Source organism: Plutella xylostella, chromosome 9 (genome assembly GCF_932276165.1).
Source record: "Plutella xylostella chromosome 9, ilPluXylo3.1, whole genome shotgun sequence".
In the NCBI taxonomy this organism is placed as follows: domain Eukaryota; kingdom Metazoa; phylum Arthropoda; class Insecta; order Lepidoptera; family Plutellidae; genus Plutella; species Plutella xylostella.
Window position 1 is genome coordinate 8,391,336 of NC_063989.1, and position 24,802 is coordinate 8,416,137.

The following is a 24,802-nucleotide window of genomic DNA, read 5'->3' on the forward strand; positions in this document are numbered from 1 at the left end:
TGAGGCTAGTCACCGTCTCTTCGTCTCTCAACGAAATTGAAAACAAGGTCGCCACGCCAGGTGGATATTTAGGCCGTACTCACTACAACATGTACCTGTCGCCTCTTGAGGCATTCGACCATGATCTTTTGATGGTGTTATTCATTTGTATACTTTTTCTCGTCTTTGTTAGCTAAACGCAATTCTTTGATTCTATGATGTGATGTGAGTCACCTCTTCTGAAACCAGCATCATGTTTGTATGCAGTCTACAGTTAAAAATATAGGTCAAGATCTTACTCAGTCGGAGTATTTTAGGAACAGAAAATGGGTAAATGTCTTTAAATTAAATAACGATCACTTATTTAAATGTACAACATACTTGTGCATAAAGTGCATCTTCTTCTTATAGTGCCTCTCCATCATTGAAGGTTGGCAGTCAGCTCTTTGCAGCGCTCTCTATTCCTGGCTGTGCATAGTGCATAGTGCATAGCATACATATTTATCGGTCGATGACTTTTTATCGATTATTCAAGATGTAATATTATTTATTTATCAATATCACCGAATCAAATGAATAAATATTGGTGATACCAGTGTAGTTATTTGTTTGTATACTTACAGTATATTTTATGATTCTGCAATTCCAAATATTGTTGTTAATGTTTTTGAAATACTATTCACATCCGATTTTACTGTAGTAACCATTATCCGATTTCTTTAATGGTATCAACTTCGGGTGGTACGCAAAGATCTTGAAATTCCCATCGTATCTGGTAACAGAGTTTTGCAACAAGTAGTCGGCCGCAAGAATGCTGTGGGTGAACGTGTACTGCGCAGGGCCTTGTGGCATCCCAGAGCGTTGCCTTTGGCTCAGCTATGCAGTCAAATGTCACAGAGGCAAAAACGTGATCCTTTGCTCCGGGCTAGCTATGCTATGGCGAAATTCGTCTAGCCTAGGCTTTAATGTATCAGGTGGTTCTGGCACAAAATATCCAAGATAACATTCTCAAACTCACATTCCCATGGATTGAGTTCTTCCTATTTTGTACCGTGCTCAAAAAATTTCATGTCACATATTTTAGTATACGTCACAATTTAAAATATTCGTGACAGTACACATGGTGTGGCCAGCTGCGAAAACATTAGCACTTTGTCAGGCATTAGCTCTATTGTGTAATCGATGTTGGGACTAATTTAGTCGCTTGTGTAACTATTTGTGAAGCTGCTTGCTGTTGTGACTGGCGCTACTCTCCATTTATTTAACTTCATTCCACGTGTATGTTTAACTAAACCTTTTCCCCTGACGTTTGTGTTTACATTGTAAACATAATCAATCTGTTAATTACGGTAATGTTGCTTCCTATTACCTCGAATTACACATCCAAGCCATATAGAGTCCTTCCTTCAGTGAAGCAAGTTTTTCAATTAGACTATATTTGTCCTCAGCAATTTTCTCTCGACCACAGGCTTATCAGGTTCCTAATTACACTGACCACCGATAGTCTCTATAGTTTCTCAGAAACGACGAGATACACTGGACTTGTAAAACTAGGTGCATCTTGCGTCCCTTTTGCTCTAATGCATGGTTCTGTTGCTGTATCTTCTGTTTCTGTCGCGCCCCTCTCGGATTCACCTGTGCCGGCATAGCGACACACATCTCACGTCTTCCGTCCATTGCTTTCTATTTTCGCCGGTCGCCGGTCGCGCTCAATCTTCCGCTGTGATTGTGTGCGTGTTCTCACACTGAGCTATTTTATTTTGTACATACAGATATCTGAAATGCTACGTCCTTGATTGTTTTATTGATGTTTGTACTGCATTTCAGTTTAATTTGAGAAGAAAGTGAGAATTATTGAATGCTTTTTGTTCAAATGGAAGGGCTTTTTACTTTCTGATTTAATAGATCGGTATATTTAATTTTGAATAGTATATAGTTTTGTGTATTAATATAATCATGTTTTTTTTGCAATTAGGTACCTTGTTACGTTTTTAAAGTCAAGTTTACGGTCAACCATTGTTCTGTTTTGTCTGTTATAGTTTCATTCAAATTGTTAAAGCTCGTTATTTGCCTATTGTTATTTTAATAGAGTTACATAAAAATGTAAGTATCCAATACAAATTAATACATATGCTAAATTTAAATTATTCGTCAGTTTAACCGAATCTATCAGTGTAGTCAAAAGTTTATCATGATATAAAGGTCAAATAAGCAATAGAGCTGTTCCACATCACTTGTCCCGCAAAGACCGTCACAAATACAAAGGGCTGACATTGTACCAAGTACTAGCCAGAGCTAAATAATCACGATAGTAAGTACTTTATCACAAACAAATAAGTACATTATCATAAAGAAGTAGCACACAAAATATTAAAGGAAACTTCAATGAGTTTTTTCCGGGACTGTCGGAAGTAATACAAGGCTGCAGTTTAGATAGCAACCCTGAGTAGGCTTTTGTTTATCAGACATCGAGATTTCATGATAATAATAAAATGAAGACATTGGCTCAAAGAAATCTCCGTTCCAGTCAACAAACCGTAGTCAGGACAAGGTTATCCTATGCTAGCCAATTAGTCATTAAATATATGGTAATAAATACTTATTATGGTGAATATTAACAAAATGCGCGTCGAATGCAATGTAAAGCCAGCCACTCACCATATTTGATAGACGTTTGGTTTATGAAATCGAAATGATCTAAATACTCGTACAATTAAGACCATTACCGGTATTACAAAACGTTGTTCACGCTAGCGTCATATCATTATTATGATATTGGTGCTGACGTGAAATGAGCCTATAACAGTATTTAACTGGAAAGAGTACATGCGGCGATTAAGGTTGATTAACCCGTCGGAAAATCGGCGAAATCCATACCGGTATTTAATATTTTATTTGTAACGCTTGCTGAAACTGCATTTGCAATTAGGTTATGTATGTTTCCGATATTGTGTCTGTAGTATTAAAATAATAGAAAGTTTAACTTTATATTTTATGTTAGCCTTTATACAAATTTAAAGCACTTAGACCAACAAAAATCGTTATATTTTTATAGAGGTATGATTAGTGTTGACGATAGTTGTGCCATCGTAATAAAATCTAAACCATCTAATTAAAAAAGTATCCTTAAGATTTAGTTTAATATTTAGTCCTATTTTCGCATTTATAAAAGAACTAAACTGAAAATCTAAAAAAAATATGCTGTGTATGGCAGGTACTTTGCTGTTTAGGCAATTATGCAGCTTTCAGTAGAGAACGAAGCCTAGCTTTACAATGCTCATGTGATTTTACATACCTCATGAATGAGCAGCAACAAAGACTTTGTTAATCTCCTGGCAAATGTCTGTAAAAGTGAAGTGTAGAGTTACTCGGCGACTGCAGCAGATAATGCAGTTATACGGGTGCCTGGTTTAGCCTCACTGGCTCGTAAGCAAAGGTTGTTACCTCATGGCCTTGCGTTTGTATCGACTAACTTATCTCTACAGCAACCTGCTCCTTATCATAAAGCAACAAGAACTATTTCGGCACAAATAACAACCGATAGAAATTTGTCAAATATAACTGAACAAGTGAGCGATTGCGGCTTACCATACCATTTAGATAATTGAGCATTGTGTTTGACAAAAATATCATCAGTGTATATGCTGAAATAGGTCAATGGATCAAGGGAATGTCTATGTTACTGTGAAACCTTACGTGTTGATTATCGCTAAATCCGTGTTAAAGTTTAATAGGCAGGCCTATGACCTCATGTTTATGTCCTTGCAATGCCATCGAGAGGCAGGTTTATAGGAATCCGGTTATTTCTTATGATTTGCTACCTACCTAATATTATTTTCTCCTTTCATTTCTATCGTTTATCATCAAATAATCGTGTAGCTAGGTTAGATTACCGACTCAACAGTTTTTTTTAAAATAAGGAATACACATAACGCTAACATATTATTATTTACCTACTTTTTATGTTGCGAAATAGGTAGGTAGGTAACATATATTTTAATTCTTGAATAGTTACATACAGTGTTATCGTTACATGAACAACTGAACACACAATAATATGAAAACTAGTGTTTGCTGGTCGTGTCCATGTTTGTTTGCGTTACAGATAATTAGCACCAGCAAGGGGTACCGCAAGGTCGTCACTTGGCCCACTATTGTTGCTTGTTGAGGTTGACCTGCGTGTCTAGGACTGTGGTAATACGACACTGCATGTCTGATTACGTAAAGCTCTCCGGATATTTTTGCATAAAAAATACTCGTATACATATTGAATATTGTCATGGTTATTTTTGAAATAAATATCATGTTTAGCTGGGCAAAATACACCACCATCATCAATAAATATATCCAAGTACATACGTTTAATGAAATAGCCGCAAGCGTCGATTATATGTTTTCATTCACAGTTTATCGACAAACATTTCTTAAATCAACAAGCGAGCATTATCAACGCACACGAATCTAAAATAACGGTTATGACGTGGTAATAAAACCGCCTACCCTCAGCATAAAGTCAACTATTTGTCTGCAGATACATCGGTAGCGGAGTAAGTAACCGGCAACTAACGAGAATAACTGCTTTTGACAACTAATCCTAGAGAGTCTGTTCGACTCGGAATGGTGCCAAAAGTTGAATCTATATAAAACGTACACATTTTCAACCACGTTTATTATTTAATAGCCTTGATTTTTTAAAGAAATGTGCTTCATGCCGCTATGATAATGACGTAATCTGGAGCATAACTATTTTGATGAGGCGCAGCAAATGTAAAAATAAGCGCAGAACCTTATAGGCACGTGTCAGATACTTTTTTAGCCGGCCAATGCCTCTACGTATGACCATAACAGTATGTAGGATCGGATTAGTAACTATGATGTCACAGACTTTAATTTATTAAAATAACATATTTTTTTGGTTTATCATGGAATTAGGAAATATCTCTTCATAAGGTACTTCAATAAAGTAACCATGTATAATTATAAAAAAAAACTCATTAAACTATATCAAAAATTACCGACCTTAAATAAAACAAACTTGGTTTTTGCTGCAAACTTTACAACAAAGTTCTTGCTGAATTTCAAAGTCTAGCTCGTTGCAACCTGTATTTTCAGTCGGTAAAACTGGTAGTAAACGTTTTAAATGGTCCCACTGATTGATAGTTGTATTGTCAGGGCAACAATAGGCGCGGCGATACAGCGCACATAGGGGTATTTGAACGATCTACGCGGCCAAAATTATTTTTGTTGTTTGATGGATGCTAAAGACTATTAATAAGTAAAACCAAATTAGTTATTCAATTAAAATCATTTATTTACAAAAATTTTACATATTTAGTATATATTCAGATAGTAAAAAATAAAATTAAAAAAAAAACACTTTTAAACACAAATAAATCTTAATTAATACACCAAAAAAAATATGTAATAAAATATTACATAAAAAAATAAAATAACAATATTAATTTTTAATAAAAATCGTTTATTTACCTAAAAATTTACATATTTAACATATATTCAGATAGTATAAAAAATATAAAATTATTTCACTTTTAAACACAAATAAATCTTAATTAATACACAATAAAAAAAGGATGTGATAAAATATTACATTTACAGAAAAATATATATTATATTGGTCTTAAAATTAATTTTCTTCGTCGCTTCCAGAAGAAAAATGTGATGGGTTTGGGTCGGCAGCTATGAGCATTTCTAACGATTCTGGTAGAAAAGAAAGCAGTTTCCTTTTTTTTATTTTCCTTCTGGAGCTTATTAGAGGGTCGGAGCTTAAAAGTAGACGATTAAAAATATCTCTGTTGCAGCTTTCCCGTGAAAATTTTCGAGCGAAATCTTGTCGGTAAGATCGGAAATGCTTGTTTCGCGCTTCTGCTGCCTCTTCCGATAACTGTCCTATTGGTAACAGAGCACTCTTTATAATTATCGAGCCATGGACGAGAATTTTGTGCATTGTGGGTGTCATTGGGTGCCATGGATATAATTCTACGTATAAACGAGCAGTTTCTGTTGCGTAAGTATCATATTTTTCCGCATCAATTTTATGTCCGCTCGAAATTGCCTCTAAAATGACCTTTAATCTATAAATCAGATCATAATTGATGCCCGTTATTTCAGATGCCAGTTTGGGATCCTCAAAAAATCTTCTACTTGTATTACCATCATTGGTGTTCCCAAAATTTGCCTTTGGCATATCTATTATTAACCCTGTTGCTTCGCGAAACTTTAGCTGTATTTCTTTTTTTCTTTCTGTTTCAAGTTTTTTTTCATATTCTGTTTTCCGTTCCCTATATTTTTTCACCGGCAATTTGTACGCTAAATGTAAAATACTCTCAAATAATCTTATTCTAGCATGTAATACTGAGAGGCCAAACTGAATAGCCTCGAAGTTCACATCTTTTGCACTATCCAAATTGTTAAAGTCTTTTGAGGTTGCACCGCAAATATAACATCTACTTGTCGATGTGGTCCCTGTGGCGGCATTGCAGACTTTTCCATCCACCATAGTCATTATGAATGTATGGTTCACTGTAAAATGTTTGCCACATAAATCGAATTCAGTTGCAGTTAGACCGTTTATGCTGTTGTTTATGTGATTGATTTCTTCTTCCGTAACTTGCGTATTCTCTCTGATAAATCTAAATTTTATAGGCCGACAAAATCGAGGTGAAGAGGATGTTGGGTTTTCCCATATAGTTTTTTCACCACACACTAATTTCAAAGGTACGAAGCAGCTTTGAAATATGTTCATGTCCGAATCTAGATCATTGTCAAGCTTTTGTTTGAACTGAGATTGTTGGGACCCATCACAACCCCATTTGCAAATTAATTTTAGAGTTTGACGTTCCTGAGCATTTAATGTAATCAGTACTTCTTCCAGGTACTCCGATAATCGCCTAATGGTAAGGTCAACCAAAGGCTGCAATTCAGCTTCCGCGCCTGTACTAGTTACAGTGAGCTTTTCTGGTGGCGGATAACACTTCTTCTTTTCTTTTTGTAGAAGACTGTAACAAGGAAAGAATTTCTTGTTTGTTCGTCTTATAATCTCATATTGTTCTCGTGTTAGGTCCGCATCGGTGAACATTTGGATTGCTTCCTGGACAGTTAAGGGGCTAGTTTTATCTTTTGAGGACTTCGTTCGAAAATATGCCCTCTTATAATTAGTTGCACGAGTCGGTGAAGCTGTTATTTCTTTCAGCACATTCGAAGCATCCCGCTTTCCTGACTTTCTCAGCTCTACTTGCGCTGCGTGCATTATGATTTCCTTATCAAAGTTGGAGCGAATCGCCTCAGTTTTTCTCCTTTTACTTCTCTCGCTCAGCTCTTCGAAAGATTTCTCCGGTCGGCCTAATCGATTTAACGGACTATCCGCAACAGGAATTTATTTATTTATTTATTTATTTATAAAATATGGAACGCCAGCAGTTTACACAACACAAAATACAAAGATAAATTAATAGGTAACAATTTCGTTGCGAAAACCATTTATAGGCGTACACATCCTTTTTAAAGAAATTATCTTAAAAACAACAGAATATTAAAGATGGAAATAAACAATATAACAAACATTAAAATAATTTGTAGCAAAACAAATTGAAGAAAAAAAATATAACTATTATAGCAATTATTTCTGGCATATTTTTTTCTTAAAGATATTAAAGGAGTCGTGAAAGATGTCAATGTTTAATTTATTATTATACATGAGTGAGGAATGGCGAAAGTTCCGTTCAGCCAAGATTCATTGTATTTAAGGAATACGTCTTCTTTATTGTGAGCTTTAGTCCATCGACTTTTAAACTGTGACTTAAAATACGCAAAGTTTTTTTTCAATGTCTCAATTTGGTCATTGTTGTATCCTTCAGTAGAAAAAAGTTGAACTTTCAAGAAATCAAATTTTTCTTCTAAGTTGGGTAAATTTGCACTCGTCATGCGGTCAAACAAGTACTTTCTAGTCACGATTCTCATCCCCGATGTACCCAGTGACCCTAAAACAAAAAAACAATGCGTTTAGTACCATAAAATGAAAAAGTATTTTTTATACGATTTTATTAAGAATGTTCAAAGTACCAAAAGTTAGTCTATCCGGACGAATCCGGATCCAATTTTTTGATTTTCTATTAAGTGAAACTACAAACTAAACAATACAAATCAAATTTTTGCTTGATCTACCTTGATAGTACAAGAAAAAGTACTTTCAAAGTTTTTTTTTTGAAAAAAAATTACTGAGTGACAGGGTCTACTTTAGAGGTCAATATATACGTTACTAACAGTAAATTTCGAAATATTAAATTGATTTTGTATAGTATTTACCTTGTGTTAGAGGATCCATTAGTTTTTTTCAACACTGAGGAACTTAATAACTTAAAATTTCACTTTCAAACTTCAGGTTTCGTAAGAGCGCCGAGAACAGATAACGTACACGAGGTGACACGATCGAATTCCGACTGACATTACCGGTCCGACATGCACTTAAGGTTAATTAGAGGCATTGCATATTGTTCCCAGAAGGGTCAGGTACCCCAGGTACCCGATTTCGTGGAAGTATTTCATATTTTGATAAATTGACTTTTGGCCGCGTAGATCGTTCAAATACCCCTATGTGCAGCGGCGGCGGCGGACACACATGCAAAACATCATGGTATTGAGTGGAGCTACATTCATTATTGTGAAATGCTACAGCGTTTACCTTTTAAAGGTATACTTCGGTTTTTAAGTAACGAACGTTGTGCACTTTCTAATTGACGAACTTAAAGTACAATTCAATTATCAATCTATACACTCACAAGCAATGAAAAAGTTCCAATGACAAAGCTCCAATTTACACCTTAAAGGAAAAGGCTAGCTTAATGACGCCGACTGCAATATTGACTAAGTCCTTCATTTAATTTTGTAATTGTGAGTTTTCATACATAATTAAGCACGTTTAATGTTACGCGCACCACAATGTACCGACAATTATAAGTCATTCAAATTCCAATTTTCTGGTAGTAAAAGTACGAAGTAAGTATAATTGAAACTCGATAGCTATTTCTATCATTTCAGTTACAAACCCCGCGTATCTAATACCTGTGTACGCATATTTGCTTGCGGTAACAATTGCGCACTTGTTCCCTATGCTCTAGAATATCTGTAACTCTGTTATGAAATCGTAACTACCTCGCAGTCACGTTTAACCTCAGTTTAACTCGTAAACCGTTGTTTGGTTTTACTAGGAAATCATTTTAGATCTTCTACATAGCTATTTGTTAAATTACTAAATTTACCGATACCTGTTGTTTGTTGTGTTGCTTTATTAGCTTTAGTATTTCATGAACGCTTGCATGTTTTCTTTCTGCATGACGATCGGCCTCCATGTAGGTACTTATTCACTTGTCTACTCAGGTTTTATTGTATGATTGTTCGTCTTGTTGCCAACACAAAGACATCAATTACGAACTCCGTAGACCGCGTCGTGTGCATGACAATTAACCTTGCTATTGGTAGTGTAATCTACCTTTTCTATCCTTCCTTTAAACCTTACCTGGTGTTTTACTTCATCTTCGAAAACACTCAACGGTACGCACTATTTTTTTTCTGAAACATTTATGTTGTCTGTCATGCTATAGTTGGTACAATCATGAATTATAATGATGAATAAAGTGAGGCAGGCTATTTGTAACAAATTCAAATTAAAATCATGTATAGATTTCACGCCAAAATCGGAAATGATTACCGACATTTAAAACACGATGTTTTTAAACTCCGTTGCAATTTCCTTCCTTTTCATAAAGTTAAGTGATTCTTCCCTTTTATATAAGGTAGATATTGTACGAAATATTATATTCTGTATGTTCTATACCTATTGCGGTGAGTAATATTTTAAGACATTGTTGCAAGTAGTACAGTTTTAAATCGTCCGTAAATTTAGTTTCAGCTGGACGTTAGGTTTTATTCGTTCATTGTGTTGCAATTTCTTTATTGGCTGCTTTATTTGAGTGACCTGTATGTGTATGCATGGATTCACACCACAATGCAAGACGCCTATTGTCGTTGAATTCAGCTAATGCTCCTTGCGTCTAAAAGTAGCCGTTGCGTGAATGAGGCAACCATTACTTGATTAGATTATAACAGAACATTTTATGAATCAGAAGCTGATCTTAATGCTCTCCCAGCAAATCTTAAGATCACAATATCAGTTTTTATTATAGTATAACTTGACGGTATACCTACGTGAATATTTAACATTACCTAAATGCCGCTTGTATAGTCTTTGAGTAACGACTAAAGTTTTAACAATCTAACTGTTTGAACATTGATAAAGCTAAGTAGTATTTGCGATAAGCATGTTGCAGCTCCAAAGACCAAACTTTACCATCAAGAATTTAGATAACTAAAGGGGTCCAGCCAGACTCGTCCCATTCCAAACTCGACCCGGCCAAACTCGACCCGAATTTCATAATTTCGATAAGGTTCATTTTTGTTTGTATTTTTTTTCTTATCGCAAAGTACAGTCGACAGAAAATGTTTATGGATTTCTTAATTGATTGCATATAAAGTGATTATCACTTAAATTTAAGAAATATGTTGACTAAACTAGCCTAAAGTTTGACCTCAGTAACAGAGAGAGGTAGTTTACCCTTCTCATTGTTTTAGCCTGAAATAAACGGGTTATCGATAACAATGGTCAAGATTTGGATGGCCTGCATCCATCTCTTTCGCGCACTTACTTGTATTGTAATTTATACATTTGATAAGCAAGGGCTACTGCGAAGTAATTATAATTTTATAAACAGCAAACGGATTTTATAAAAAGGATTTTATACATATTTCATTGTAAAGATATTTTGTTTAACTGTGATTTTAGCACACATAATTATTAATAGTTACTTATTTTGTTAATATTTATTATTACTTATTACGTTTATAATTCAAAACATGTGTTACCTACTAATAATGTTTATAGAAAATGATAAATAAATGATTAAAAGTACAAATTATTACTTTTGTTTGAATTAATCAGCACATAAAACACCTAACTATAATTTCAGTAAAAAAACTCTTGTGGCTGACAGTACATTTCATACATTTCAACAAAAGTACCTAGACCTTATCGTATTTTAGAAATTCGGGTCGAGTTTGGCCGGGTCGAGTGTGGAATGGGACGAGTCTGGCTGGACCCAACTAAAGTACCTATTTGTAGGGCTGAATGAAGGATGCAGCACTGGTCTGCGGCCATGACAGTTTTTATTTTTATGCACATGACATAAATATTTATTGGATTTGTGTATGTCTGGTCGTTTGCCTATGTATTTTTACCGTTATTTGAGAATAACTTCTTATAGGTTCTACCTTTTTTGGCATAAGATTTATTTGCCTAATCTCGTATTGCATAGTAACGTTTGGTCAAAGTCTCGTTACGCCGAAAATCGTATGGCATAAATCTCGTTTAGTAAAAAGTTATTTCGCATAACATTGTTTAGCCTAATAATGGTATGGCCAAATCTTGAATAGCCTAATAATGCTATGGCATAGGTTTATTAGGTTTATACAAAGTTATAATATTCGTTTGGCTTTAACTTTGACGGAGCGTCTCCCTACATAGCGCAAACTGGTGCCTTGTATTGTTTCCGCTGTTTGGAAAACGCTCCGCTCCGCTTCGCTGCGCTCCGCTTTGGTTTTGATGAACATGTGCACCTAACACGCTCCTCCTCGCTTTGCTCGTCGTCGCACCTATTTTTAGGTTTCGATCTCATGGGGTTTGTAATAATTATATTGGTCGTTAACTTTCGATTTTTTGATCATACAATATCGTGATTTTCGGGATGTAGGAGAAAAATACCACAATTTGTACATTTACTACGTACTTAATATATTATTTATTAAGATAACATTACGAGAAACAAGATTATACATAGGTATAGACGAATAAAAATTTGAGCAAACGAAACTTAGGTGTTTAAAGATTGTGCCTAAAGAGTTTTAGACGAAACGAGCCTTATGCCACATAAGTCTTGGCAAAGTGATGGTTCGGCCAAAAACGTTTAGACCATACGAGTTATGCGAAATGAGTTTTGGTCAATAAAGATTATGCGAGATGAGCGGAACCCCTTCTTATACTATTTTTTGTTTATTTACAGAAATCATCACAGTATGTCTTTTTTGCTTTTAGATATAATTTTTAGGATAAGATTCTTATATAGGTAATGATTTTGTATTTCTATAATTTGATACTCGACAGCTAATTTGGTTGGTTACATTGTAGTTAAAACAGATTCAGTCAATACTATTGCACAATTTTGTTCTCGTGATATGATATTGGTTAACTATCCAGTTTATATGTGGTCTGTTTTATAAATATTTAATAGCCAGAACGCAATTTACGGTGGTGCCTTTAATTTTTAATACATTTAAACTTACCACACAACCCATAAACAAAACAGTTAATCAATCTGTTTTCGTAACCTACATGATCCTGCTATTCCTACTACCATGCAAGATGAGCAATAAATCTATGAAGCAAATAGACATTTTTATGATGATTTTTCGAACAACAATGGTACTTATAATCCGACTCACCGTGTCGGTCAAAGACAATCGAAATCGAAAGGAAAGGAAGCGGCGGCGGATGTGACGTCAGAAGATGAGTACGTAACAGCCGTAATGACAGGTTAGTACACCTGATTGCCGCTTCCGAAAACGGTGGCATTGAATATGATTTCGATTATGATTACAGCGCCTAATTTAAATATTGTTAATGTATCTTATATGTAAATAATTGTTTGTCTACATTGTACGTTTAGTTTCCAAAAAAAGTATAAGCAACGAACTATGTAAAATATCTACTCACAGTTTAAAATGAGAATTTAGTTCACTTTGGCATTTTATAAAAGGATTTTTTACGTTTGCGGTGTATTTCTTCACGACAGTTTTACTAGTGCCAAGTTCATCAACCTCTGTGAACCTAGACATTCTAGCAAATAAAGGCTCACCATTTCCCAGTACAATCTACGTGCCTAGATACCTTGGTAACGTCGTCGGCGGAAACAATGAGATACCTGTATCGGTAACAATGCCTTATTAGCATTGACTTGATCTATCGTGTCGGCAAGTGTATCAAATTCTGCCACAGATTTTGCACTGAAATGGGAACCTGGGTCTTCGTTTGTTTTTGTGTACTCTACGTAGTTTATGTTTTAACGAATGATAAGAAAGGACTCCGACATCCTTACTTCAATAGACGAATAGCGGCCGACGATCTGCATAGCGCGGACCAATGGCGTAGTTTTGTCACGTTCCATTATCATAACCCCGCAGCTCCTAGTGACCTGTAGCTGCTGACAGGTGATGCGCAGTGGTCATAACTGCCTTGGTTCTTGCCAAACTATTGGTTCTTGGGATTTCTTCATACTGCTATACGTGAAGCAAATGTCAACATGTCTACGTACTTAACTTACTCTGTCTACATGTTTACGTTATTTTATATTCAAATGCAGTTCCAGTTCTTTTCCTGCATCTTATTAGCCGATGCTATCGCTCCTGCCGCAGTCATTATGAGTCAAGTTTAATTATTATCATTTGTTTCCATACTAGCATCCTTTGCTGCATCTATTTTAACTGCTTCATCCAGTCACGTGCAGTGGTTACATAATTTCCATCTGTACATTGTTTTCTTTTCGTACCTTTAACTAGCTTTGTTATCAAACAATTTTTTACTTTAGTTTTTGTTATCAAACCATAAATTATTCATCATAAAGATTTGCATTGTACAGACATCTTGAAACCAAACATCTATTATTTCGTAAGAGACCAGCAATTTGTCAGAATGTCAAGCAGCGACCTTGTGGAAGTACTTTTGTCTGTAACTTTGTCATAATAAGTTGCATTGGTGACTCTGACATTGTGTGCAAACGAATTGCTAGTATAGTCGACTGTATGGAAGTAGGTATATGTGTCTTCATTCAATGTTTTACATATAGGTAGTTTCTACCTAAGTTAGTCGATGAGGCTACATCATAGTTAGCAAAACGTCCAGCATTAATTGGTAGTAAATCAGAATAAATTTAGTCATTGTTTCACTATTGAATTCATCGTCCATCTCGTAAAATAACAAAACATATTTTATTGCATATTTATGTTTAAAAACACACAAATTATCATTTAAGTATTACCTTCCTAGAATATGATTACGTGGTACGTCCTGAAACAGTAAACACGTATTTATTATTGTTCTTGAAGTTTCTACAAGTTAGTGAGACAACTAACACAGTAAATAAATACTTGGTCTTACACTTACACATTTTCAATTTACATGCCAAGAACATGCACATATTTGGTATTTCGTAATCCTCAGTATGAATATACTTGCCAATTTTGCTTGCATATTAATGTGATTAAGTAGGCGTTCCCTGATTTTATGCTGAATTTCATAAGCAAAGCAACTGGCTGACTAATGCTATATGGTGTATGTCGAGGTATTTGACACCAGTATCTGATATCACCAGGTCGGTACAATCATGACATGTATATTTATACGATATCAGCATAGAGAATGTCAATCACTCACTCGGGATGATACTGTTGCAAAATAAGATAGATATAATATCAGACAGTGTCTCATTTGTTTATATGTAAACAAAAATATATTGTAACAATATTGAATCATACATATTTTGCACTCGTCCAAGGACAACTAAAACAAATTGTTATGAGTCGTTCAACAAATATTCAGCCCCTGTCCGGATTTGAACGAGCCTCATGTCATAAGCCCGATAAGGTAAGCGTTCACCTATCGGTAACGCACCCTACGCAACGGACGCATCGCATTCAGTATTCTTTGTAAAGAAATTCACACAAGTGCGTCCACTTTATCGGCATTGCTGACGCTGCTGTTTCTCCATACATTTATTAAATGACAATCCGTTTGGTGCGATAAATACGATACTGATGATTGAACGCTTACCTTTATCGTCCACCCCCAAGGAGCGCTACTCTAATCCCCATTCTATTCTATTCTCTGTGGCGGTGTAAGTATCTGCACCTGGCTCTCTCGAGTTGAGCCTTTGTGCATATACCCAAGGTCTAAACTGCGTTCCTAAGCTTGGACCATTTCCCACCACGCTGGTCCAATGCGGGTTGGTGGGTTTACATATCTAGATTGATATCCTAAATCCCTATCTATAGACACTTACTCCAAGTGATTAACCAGTGATTCCTCCCGCAGCTGCTGCAGAACCTGGGCAAGGTGGACCGCACTCTCGATGACATCTTCGAGGAGCACCTGCAGAACTTCAACCGCCAACACCAGCAGGCCACGCGCCTGCAGAAGGAGTTCAACAACTACATACGATGCGTCAGAGGTGAGAACAATAGCTATGTATTAACTACTGGAGGCCGTTACAATCAAGAAATGTATGAGTTTGATAAATGATTAACTGATAACGATAACTGCAGCCACGAGGACTACTGTTTCTTCACGAAAATCACGAAATATACGAATGATAGGAGAGCAGGGTGCCTGTATATTTAATGCAGGAAAATAGAATCTTGGTTAGCGCTCCGAAATGTTGTTTTTGTGAGACTACCGACAGTTTTTTTCATACATAGCTCCGTAATGGACAGATCATAAATTGTTTTTATAAGACAAGCCTGACAGATTCAGCCGTATACATTTATCCACTAATTTACGCACGATCTACTCATTTAATAATAATAATCATAAAAAATATGCGATACATACACTATTTTCCACTTGAAAATCAGCCGTACCCTTTCCATTCCAAACTCAAAACTCAAACTCAAATTTTTTTATTCATCGTACAAATATAAAATTTTCTGATGAACGTCAATTTTTACAAATTACTCTCTTTTTACTCTCTCTTCCAGCGGTGCAGACAGCGTCCAAGACCCTGATGGAGGCCATCACAGAAGTCTACGAGAGCGGGTGGTCGGGCCACGACCTGCTCTACGTTCAGGCTCAGAACATGGAGATGCTGTGGCAAGACTTCTCGCACAAGCTCGGCGACCAGGTGTTGATCCCGCTCAACACTTACACCAACCAGTTCCCGGAGACCAGGGTTAGTAGGTTTTTCTTTTGTTAGCTGGATCTATGCCAAACCATCCATGCGATCGCAAGCGACAAAGAGCTTTGACATTCGTCATGCTGCGTGCTATTGGTTCGTCTGGTGTGGATCCCGCTATCTAGACCTTTTCTAGCCAGAAAATTGGCAAAACTACTACAATACAATAAACAAAAAGTAGTTTCTTACCATTCCAAATTTACTACGACCTACATAAGGTTAGATTTCATGGCGTAATCAACCATATATGGAGTAGGCTCTAGAGTTAGAGCAGCATTGGATCGCTTCTATCTGTTATGTCATTTTTGCGTAGGCAAGATCAAGCCGGTATAAGCGTTCTGGGCCAACCTTTTCCTAGGCATGACCTGTGTCAAATTCAAATTCAATTTCAAATTTATCAGTGGATGATAACGGGTTAATGACGGTCATTTCCATTGTTTTTTATCAACTGTGCATGCATAGCAACAGTTTGTACTCGTACTTCATATCTTCTTGTTTCTACAACACAAATATTTCAATTTACAGAAAAAGATCGAGAAACGCGGACGTAAACTGGTGGACTACGACAGCCAACGACACAGCTTCCAGAACCTACAGGCCAACGCTGCTAAGAGGAGGGATGACGTCAAGGTATGTGACCTATCTAATTTCTCAGGAAAGTTTTTTCTTCTTCTTCTTCTTAGCCTGTCGGTTGAACTCTAACACTAGAGTTGGACTAGCGTGTATAGCGTAGAGTGTGAGGATGAGAAGAATTAGTCAAGAGACTCTCATTAAAATAAAAACTAGCACGTGTAGGTATGTCAAGAGAAGAAGGCTAATATTATTCCAATGACCTATAAACAGCCACCCCTAGGCCCTATGTAGGCGAGAGAGCATTACATAAGTGATTACTGACCTTTTACTAATGTAGATCGATATTGTGGAATGCGGTTTTTAACGGAGATATATGTTATGTATTGTGCTATCAGCTATCACATATTGTTTCGCAATGTGCATTGTACAGTCACAATCATGGACATGTATGTAGATCAGATATATAATAGTTTATTGTACGGAATGTCGTACCTTGTCTGATATTACCCCCGCAGATAAAGAAAGGATATCAAAATGGCGGCCGTTACATAGTTGGGAAAAGGAACGAGTATTGCCAGACACACGAACGAATAGGGCGAGATAGGTAGCATTAAATTCGTATAACCCTGGCAAATAAAGAAACAGTAAGAAAATGATTGACGGAGTCATTTCATCACAATGTTAGGCCAATAATTCTGTTTAAAATTAGATTTTAATACTTGCAGATGTATGTACTTAGGTACTAAGGTTTTAGCGAATAGGCCTAAAAACATACATATTTCCTTGTAAGTACAACAAGTTTGTGGTTTGGTGGTCGTTCGCTTAATCGTATTACATTCTATCCGTGATTTGAGTCGTTTCAATATTGATTGCGAATTACATAAGTAATTACCTACTGTATGAAATGGCGGAACTAATGTAGTTTTGGGGTCATATTACTGCACATATTTTTAGTAAAAGAATGTCATCATCAATATAAAGTAAAATATTATATTTCATGTTAATTACCTAACATTACTACCTTATCAATGTTAATATAAGCTGAGCATAAATTATGTTATTTGGTCGAGCATGAAACATGAAATACGATATTTTAACAACTATCAATTCATTTTACCATCTACCTATCCATCCTTTTTATTTCTGAATGAAATATACATTCCTCATTGCTTTGAACTTTCTGGCAAATTGTCCACCCGATAGATTTTAGAATAATTTACTATTAAACGGATCGAACAGACCTTATACTTTTGTAAAATTTAGTTCACAAAAACGATCAATCATTTGGTAATTTTTGTCAACGTTGGTTTGTTACGCCGATCCCCTCACCATCTCCATCTTGGTATTCTTGGTCTACTTTATCATACAATACCCCCTTCCTTGCATTCCAGGTGACGAAAGGCCGCGAGCAGCTCGAAGAAGCCAAGCGTACGTACGAGGTGCTAAACTCGGAGCTCCACGACGAGCTGCCGGCGCTGTTCGACTCGCGCGTGCTGTTCTACGTCAACAACCTGCAGACTCTGTTCTCGGCCGAGCAGCTGTTCCACAGTGAGAGCTCGAAGGTGGGAAGTTTAACTAGTTAGACAAAAGTCTTTCTGGTGACGGTATTGTCAGAAAAATTTGCTATATGTAGATACCTATAGACCTATAGGTACACCAAACCTTACAAAGTTATATAATATATAAGGTTTTTAACTGAAAATTATTCATTTTCAGTTAAAAACGTTAAAAGTTGGTCGTTAATATTTTTCTTTGAAATTTAAGCTAGTAATCGTCTACTGCTCTACACAGGCCTCTCCTGAAAATGGGCAATGTCCGAAAAAATTCGACAATGGTCATAATTTTTCTGATGATAGGAATAACCCTCCGTATCATCCTAAAAAAATCTCAGATTTTTTCTATGCGTTAGTAATTTTATAAAAATAAAAACATTTCAAGTTTCACAATACGGGGATTCTACGGACTTTAGGACTTTTTCCATCGTCTCAATGAGCAATAAAAAAAATATGACAGGCGTCACATTAGCGTTAGCTTTTTACATACTCTTTGGTCACACGTCTATCCATAGACCCATAGACCTACTACGTCTATTGGTGCCAAGGACTTTATACAAAGTCCTTGATTGGTGCTCACATCAATATGACAGGTTACCTGTCATATATTTTTTATTGCTTATAGCGACGATGGAAAAAGTCCTGAAGTCCGTAGAATCCCCGTTTTGTGAAACTTTAAATGTTTTTATTTTTATAAAATTACTAACGTATAGAAAAAATCTAAGATTTTTTTTGGATGATACGGAGGGTTATTCCTATCATCAGAAAAATTATGAGCGTTGTCGATTTTTTTCGGACATTGCCACAACACTCTGTCCTCGGCCTTCCTCATCCTACTTTAGGTATGTTGAGGTGCGACGATATAAATTAAAAGTCCGAACTCTAAATTAATATTAAAAGTTTATTATCGTCACAATAACACACACAGGAAAGATAGAAAGATAGAAGGTGTGAAAGAAGAAAGCACGAATAGTTTTTACATAAGTTAACGAACAGTTTTTACACAAGATACACGAAACACGAACAGTCAATAGTCCTTATCACAAAGGCATACGGTTGATATTCGCGTAACAGGCGAGAGCGCAAACAAATAATGTAATAGCCGCGGAGGTGTAGTTCACGACTGGCGACTGATGCGCGCTTGCTCGCGCGCACAGAATTCGCGGGTAAGCGCATAATAAAAACGGCAAAGTGTGTATCACATTTTTAACCACTGACAACAAAAATAAGGTGTTATAATTTTGTCGTGTATTTGTGTGTAGGTAATTATGATATAAATAGATAATGTTTTGTATAATATAATAATATAGGTGTAGGTATATAAATAGATATTTTTAGATTGTAATTTTATTTCTAATTTTGTATAGTGTAAGTGTAAATATTTGTAATAGGTAAATAATTAAATATAATGATAAATATATTAGTGTGTGGTGAGTACGCCACATCACCCCCCTCCAGAGACCGGGTTACGGGCGATAAAAATCAGGAAACCGAACTCTCCGCCCAGAACGAGTCGTTTTAATGGGAGGTTGAGGTGGAGATGCACGAGTGACGTCAGGTACCGGTGCAGGTGTGACGTCAGGTGCAGGCGTGACGTCAGATGCAGGTGCAGGTGTGACGTCAGGTTGCTGGTCAAGGGTGTCCGAGTCCGTCAGTATGTAGGCTGGTTTGATGCGGTCTACAGATACTGTTACGGCTTTGCCCTTGACATTTAACTTAAAAACTTTGGCACTGATGCGCTCCAAGACTTCGTGCGGGCCCGTGTATGCGGGTTGGAGTGAGCCTCGCAGCGCGTCTTCTCGGAGGAATACGTGGCTGCAAGTGGCGAGATCCTTATAAACGAAGGTCTTGTGATTGACGTGGTGCGAAGTTGGAGTTGGTCGCAATTTGTTCGCGAATGACTTGAGTCGGGCGGCGAATTCAGTCACATCGGTTGTATGACCAATGGCTGTTGAATTGAAAAACTCGCCCGGCAGACGTAATGGTTCGCCATACAGCAGCTCGGCAGAGGAACTCTGGAGGTCGTCCTTGAAGGCACTCCTTATGCCGAGTAGAACAAGTGGGAGCGACTCGGTCCAGGTGGTGTCAGCGTGGCACATGATTGCAGCCTTGAGCTGCCGGTGAAAACGCTCCACCAACCCGTTACACTGCGGATGATAAGCGGTGGTCCTTCGGTGCTGGAAACCGACAAACTTGGACAGGTGCTGGAAGAGAGCAGACTCAAACTGCCGGCCCCTATCGGTAACGATGGAGGTTGGGCAGCCGTACCTGGATATCCAGCAAGCTAGAAGCGCTTTAGCCACTGATTCCGCTGTGATATCGGTAATTGGGACAGCTTCCGGCCATCGCGTGAAGCGATCGACGGCTGTCAAGCAGTACCGGTATCCGTTGGAAGGAGGAAGAGGGCCGATGAGGTCTATATGGACATGTCTAAATCGCGTTGCAGGTACGTCAAGTGTGCCCAAAGGCGCGGAAACATGTCGGGTAACCTTGCAACGCTGGCAGTCTAGACATGCCTTAGCCCATTCGCGGCAGTCTTTCCTCATCAGTGGCCAAACGTAGCGCTGTGCTACAAGTTTGGCACTAGCATTGGCTCCAGGGTGACTCATCGAGTGTAGGCAGTCGAAAATGGCCCTGCGCAAAGGCTTAGGTACGAATGGCCTGGGGGTCGGTGTGCTGATATCACAGTACAATTCAGTACGACACCCGGGAATTGGTACCTTTGCTAGCCGAAGTGATGATTCACCCTGCAGCAACTGGATAAGTTCCATGTCTGAAGCTTGGAATTCGGCTAATACTTCACCGTTGACTGGACTTTGCAGCTCCTCAACGCGAGAGAGTGTGTCAGCCACCACGTTATCCTTGCCAGCGATGTGCTGGATATCGGTGGTGAACTGAGATATGAAGTCCAGGTGTCTATACTGACGTGGCGAACAGTTACGCTTCCGTTCGTGGAAAGCGAAACACAGCGGCTTGTGGTCAGTATAGATGGTGAAGTGCCTGGCCTCTAGCATATGCCGAAAGTATCTGATGCTCTCGTAAATCGCAAGGAGCTCCCGGTCGTAGGGTGAGTATTTCACCTGCGTAGGGCTCAATTTGCGGGAGAAAAATGCTAGAGGCTGCCAAATCCCATCCTTGTACTGCTGCAAAACACCGCCCATCGCCGAATCAGACGCATCCGTGACTAGACTCAGTTTGGCCTGCGTATCCGGATGAGCCAGTAGCGCTGCGCTACAGAGGCTGTCCTTGATGTCGCTAAAGGCCTTCAGCGAGTTTCCGCTCACGTCGACGGGCTGTGATGCCTTTATGGAACCTGTCAGCAAAGCGTTAAGAGGAGCCTGAGTTAGGGCAGCATTGGGCAAAAATCGGCGGTAGAAATTGACCATGCCGAGGAAACGCCTGAGCTGCCTTGCCGTGGTTGGTACAGGAAACTCCCTTATTGCCTGCACTTTGCTTTCCAGAGGTTTGGTGCCGTCTTTGTTGATCGTGTAGCCTAGAAATGTTACCTCAGGAGCGCCGAAAACACACTTCGCTGTATTCAGGAGCATGCCGTATTCCTGCAGCCTGGAAAATATTTGGCGTAAGTGGTTCTCGTGCTCTTCCTGGGTCCTGGAAAATATCAGAAAATCGTCCAGGAATGGGTAACAAAAATCTAGGCCACGAGTCAGTTCGTCAACAAATCTCTGGAAAGTTTGACCTGCATTCCGTAAGCCAAACGTCATGAACGGAAACTCGAAGAGTCCGAAGGGTGTAGTGATCGCGGTTTTCGCGATATCCCCTGGGAAAACTGGGATCTGATTATAGGCCTTAACCAGGTCCAGGGTGGAGAAGATCGTACACCCCGACAGACTTTGAGAAAAGTCATGGATGTGCCTGATTGGGTATTTGTCCGGTACCGTTCTGGCGTTCAACGCCCGATAATCACCGCAAGGACGCCATCCGTTGTCCTTCTTCGGCGCCAGGTGAAGAGGAGACGCCCAAGGACTCTCGGAGGGACGAGCCGTGCCATTCGCCAACATTGCCTCGAACTCCGACTTCGCAATTTTGAGTTTGTCCGGGGCGAGTCGGCGCGGGGAACACGACACTGGAAGACCTGGGGTGGTGCGGATGTGGTGTTGTGTGTTGTGTTTAGGTGTGCGTGGTGAGCCGGCTGGCCGTGTAATGTCAGGGAACTCTGAAAGGATTTTATGATACCTGGAGTCGCCAGTCGAGACCTTCACACTGTAAACACAAGAATCATTATCATCAGCAGGTACAGCTATACTAGATAGACTAGTGGTGTTATCACATAGGCGTTGATTTCTTATGTCTACCACAAGGTTGTAGAATGATAAGAAGTCAACACCTATGATGGGCTTGGTTACATCAGCTACCGTAAATGTCCAATTAAAATCACGGCGTAAACCTAGATTTAGAGTGAGGTGCACTGAGCCGTATGTATATATTGTCGAACCATTGGCGGCACACAGTTCGTAAGTAGTCTTTGCACGTCGTTCACTAAGTGCCGATCTGGGGAAGACGCACAAGTCACTTCCGGTATCGACCAGATATTGCAGTCCAGATCGACGGTCTGTCACGAAGAGGCGACTTGTGGCGGTGGCGTTGGAGGGTACGGTCGTCGCTACTTCCGGCCCTCTTGGCCGTTTCCCGCCGTGAAGTCGCAGGGCTGGATGCATCTGTTCGCCTGGTCCCGGAACCTCCAGTGGTGCCAGCAGATCGGGTGCTTCCGGTAGCTGGACTGGGAGCGGGTCGAAGGTGATCGGCGGTCACGTCGCTGCGCTGGTCGTCGGTTGCGGGATCGGGATCGGTCGCCGTGGACGTGGGCAGTGAGTGCGCTGACCTGCTTCGTCAACGCTGCGATCTGCTTCGCCATCTCCTCCATTGCCGACGTCGGCCTTGAGCTGGCCACGGCTGAGACGTGGTGTCCTGGCACGATGTCGTGGATGCGATCCGCTAGCTCAGCCAGCGCATCGAGGCTGGAGGTCGCCTGGGATGCCACGATGGTCTGCATGCTGCTGGGGAGACGGCTGGTCCATATGGTCTTGAGGAAGTCCTCTGGAACGTCAGGACCACCGAGGTGACGCAGGTGACGCAGGAACTGTGTGGGCTTGCGGTCGCCCAGCTCCTCGTGCATCAACAGTTGCTTGACCTTGTTCTCCCTGGAGACGCACAACCGCTTGATGAGCTCCGACTTCAGCTTCTCGTACTTGTCGGTGTCGGGTGGCGAAGTAATTATGTCTTCGACCTCTGCCGCATACTGGTGCTCGAGCTGCCCGATGACGTGGTAGAATTTAGTGTTGTCGTCCGTTATTCGTGAAATAACGAATTGGCCCTCGAGTTGCGCGAACCAAATCGCCGGTTTCTCTGGCCAAAACGGTGGTACCTTTACGCCCACTCGGTACACGTCGGGCTGGTCTGCCGCGGTCACCGGGGCGCGCTTTCTCTCGCGCGGCGTCGGTGGCTGTGACTCTGCCGTATCAGCTTCACTGTCCGTCATCTTCTTTTTATTTCACGGTCCAACAACGGGGTCACCAATTTAGGTATGTTGAGGTGCGACGATATAAATTAAAAGTCCGAACTCCAAATTAATATTAAAAGTTTATTATCGTCACAATAACACACACAGGAAAGATAGAAAGATAGAAGGTGTGAAAGAAGAAAGCACGAATAGTTTTTACATAAGTTAACGAACAGTTTTTACACAAGATACACGAAACACGAACAGTCAATAGTCCTTATCACAAAGGCATACGGTTGATATTCGCGTAACAGGCGAGAGCGCAAACAAATAATGTAATAGCCGCGGAGGTGTAGTTCACGACTGGCGACTGATGCGCGCTTGCTCGCGCGCACAGAATTCGCGGGTAAGCGCATAATAAAAACGGCAAAGTGTGTATCACATTTTTAACCACTGACAACAAAAATAAGGTGTTATAATTTTGTCGTGTATTTGTGTGTAGGTAATTATGATATAAATAGATAATGTTTTGTATAATATAATAATATAGGTGTAGGTATATAAATAGATATTTTTAGATTGTAATTTTATTTCTAATTTTGTATAGTGTAAGTGTAAATATTTGTAATAGGTAAATAATTAAATATAATGATAAATATATTAGTGTGTGGTGAGTACGCCACACTACTATACCGGCTACCTGTCCTTAGCCATCAGCACTAATGTTTGCTCAGATGAGTACTTCTATTAAAATAGGACACTTGCTACTTATTTCCCTTAAGCCCTCTTTGACCCGACCACATTACCCACAGGTATTCGCGGAACTGGAAGCCATAACGGACAAGCTGGCCGGCGACTGCCAGCGCGGCTCGTACAAGAAGATCTCCAACAACATCAGCCCCGTCTCCTCGCCCAAGACCAACACGCTCGGATCTGTCAACGGGAACTCGGTCGCCTCGCCTAATAATACTATTCAGAGTGAGTAAAGTTATTCTGATTGAGTAACAGTGGTTTTACGGTGACACGTACGCCGGCGGCGCGGTTAAGGGTTCATACTCTCGCTTACTAGGTACTCGCTTTGCGTACTTTGTTTAATTTACTGGCTTACTCGTTGGTATACTCGTCACTGTAAAACCACACTAAGGGCTTGAACACAACACGGCCAATCGATC

The 24,802-nt window shown here is 39.1% G+C and overlaps 1 protein-coding gene and 1 long non-coding RNA gene across 4 annotated transcripts in view; one reads left to right on the forward strand and one right to left on the reverse strand.

Annotated features, from left to right (window-relative positions):
- LOC105386604 (myc box-dependent-interacting protein 1) overlaps positions 1-24,802 on the forward strand; it is a 40,232-nt gene that overhangs the window by 10,406 nt on the left and 5,024 nt on the right. For all 3 annotated transcript variants that reach the window (XM_011557208.3, XM_011557209.3, XM_011557207.3), the window contains exons 2-6: positions 15,191-15,326; positions 15,853-16,043; positions 16,572-16,676; positions 18,011-18,181; positions 24,443-24,608. In XM_011557208.3, the coding sequence (XP_011555510.3) occupies positions 15,191-15,326; positions 15,853-16,043; positions 16,572-16,676; positions 18,011-18,181; positions 24,443-24,608 (769 nt within the window). The remainder of the gene's footprint in view (positions 1-15,190; positions 15,327-15,852; positions 16,044-16,571; positions 16,677-18,010; positions 18,182-24,442; positions 24,609-24,802) is intronic.
- LOC125488923 lies at positions 7,809-8,594 on the reverse strand. The gene is made up of 2 exons (XR_007266595.1): positions 8,302-8,594; positions 7,809-7,976 (listed from the first exon to the last, which is right to left on the reverse strand). It is a non-coding gene; the product is annotated as an uncharacterized LOC125488923 (long non-coding RNA).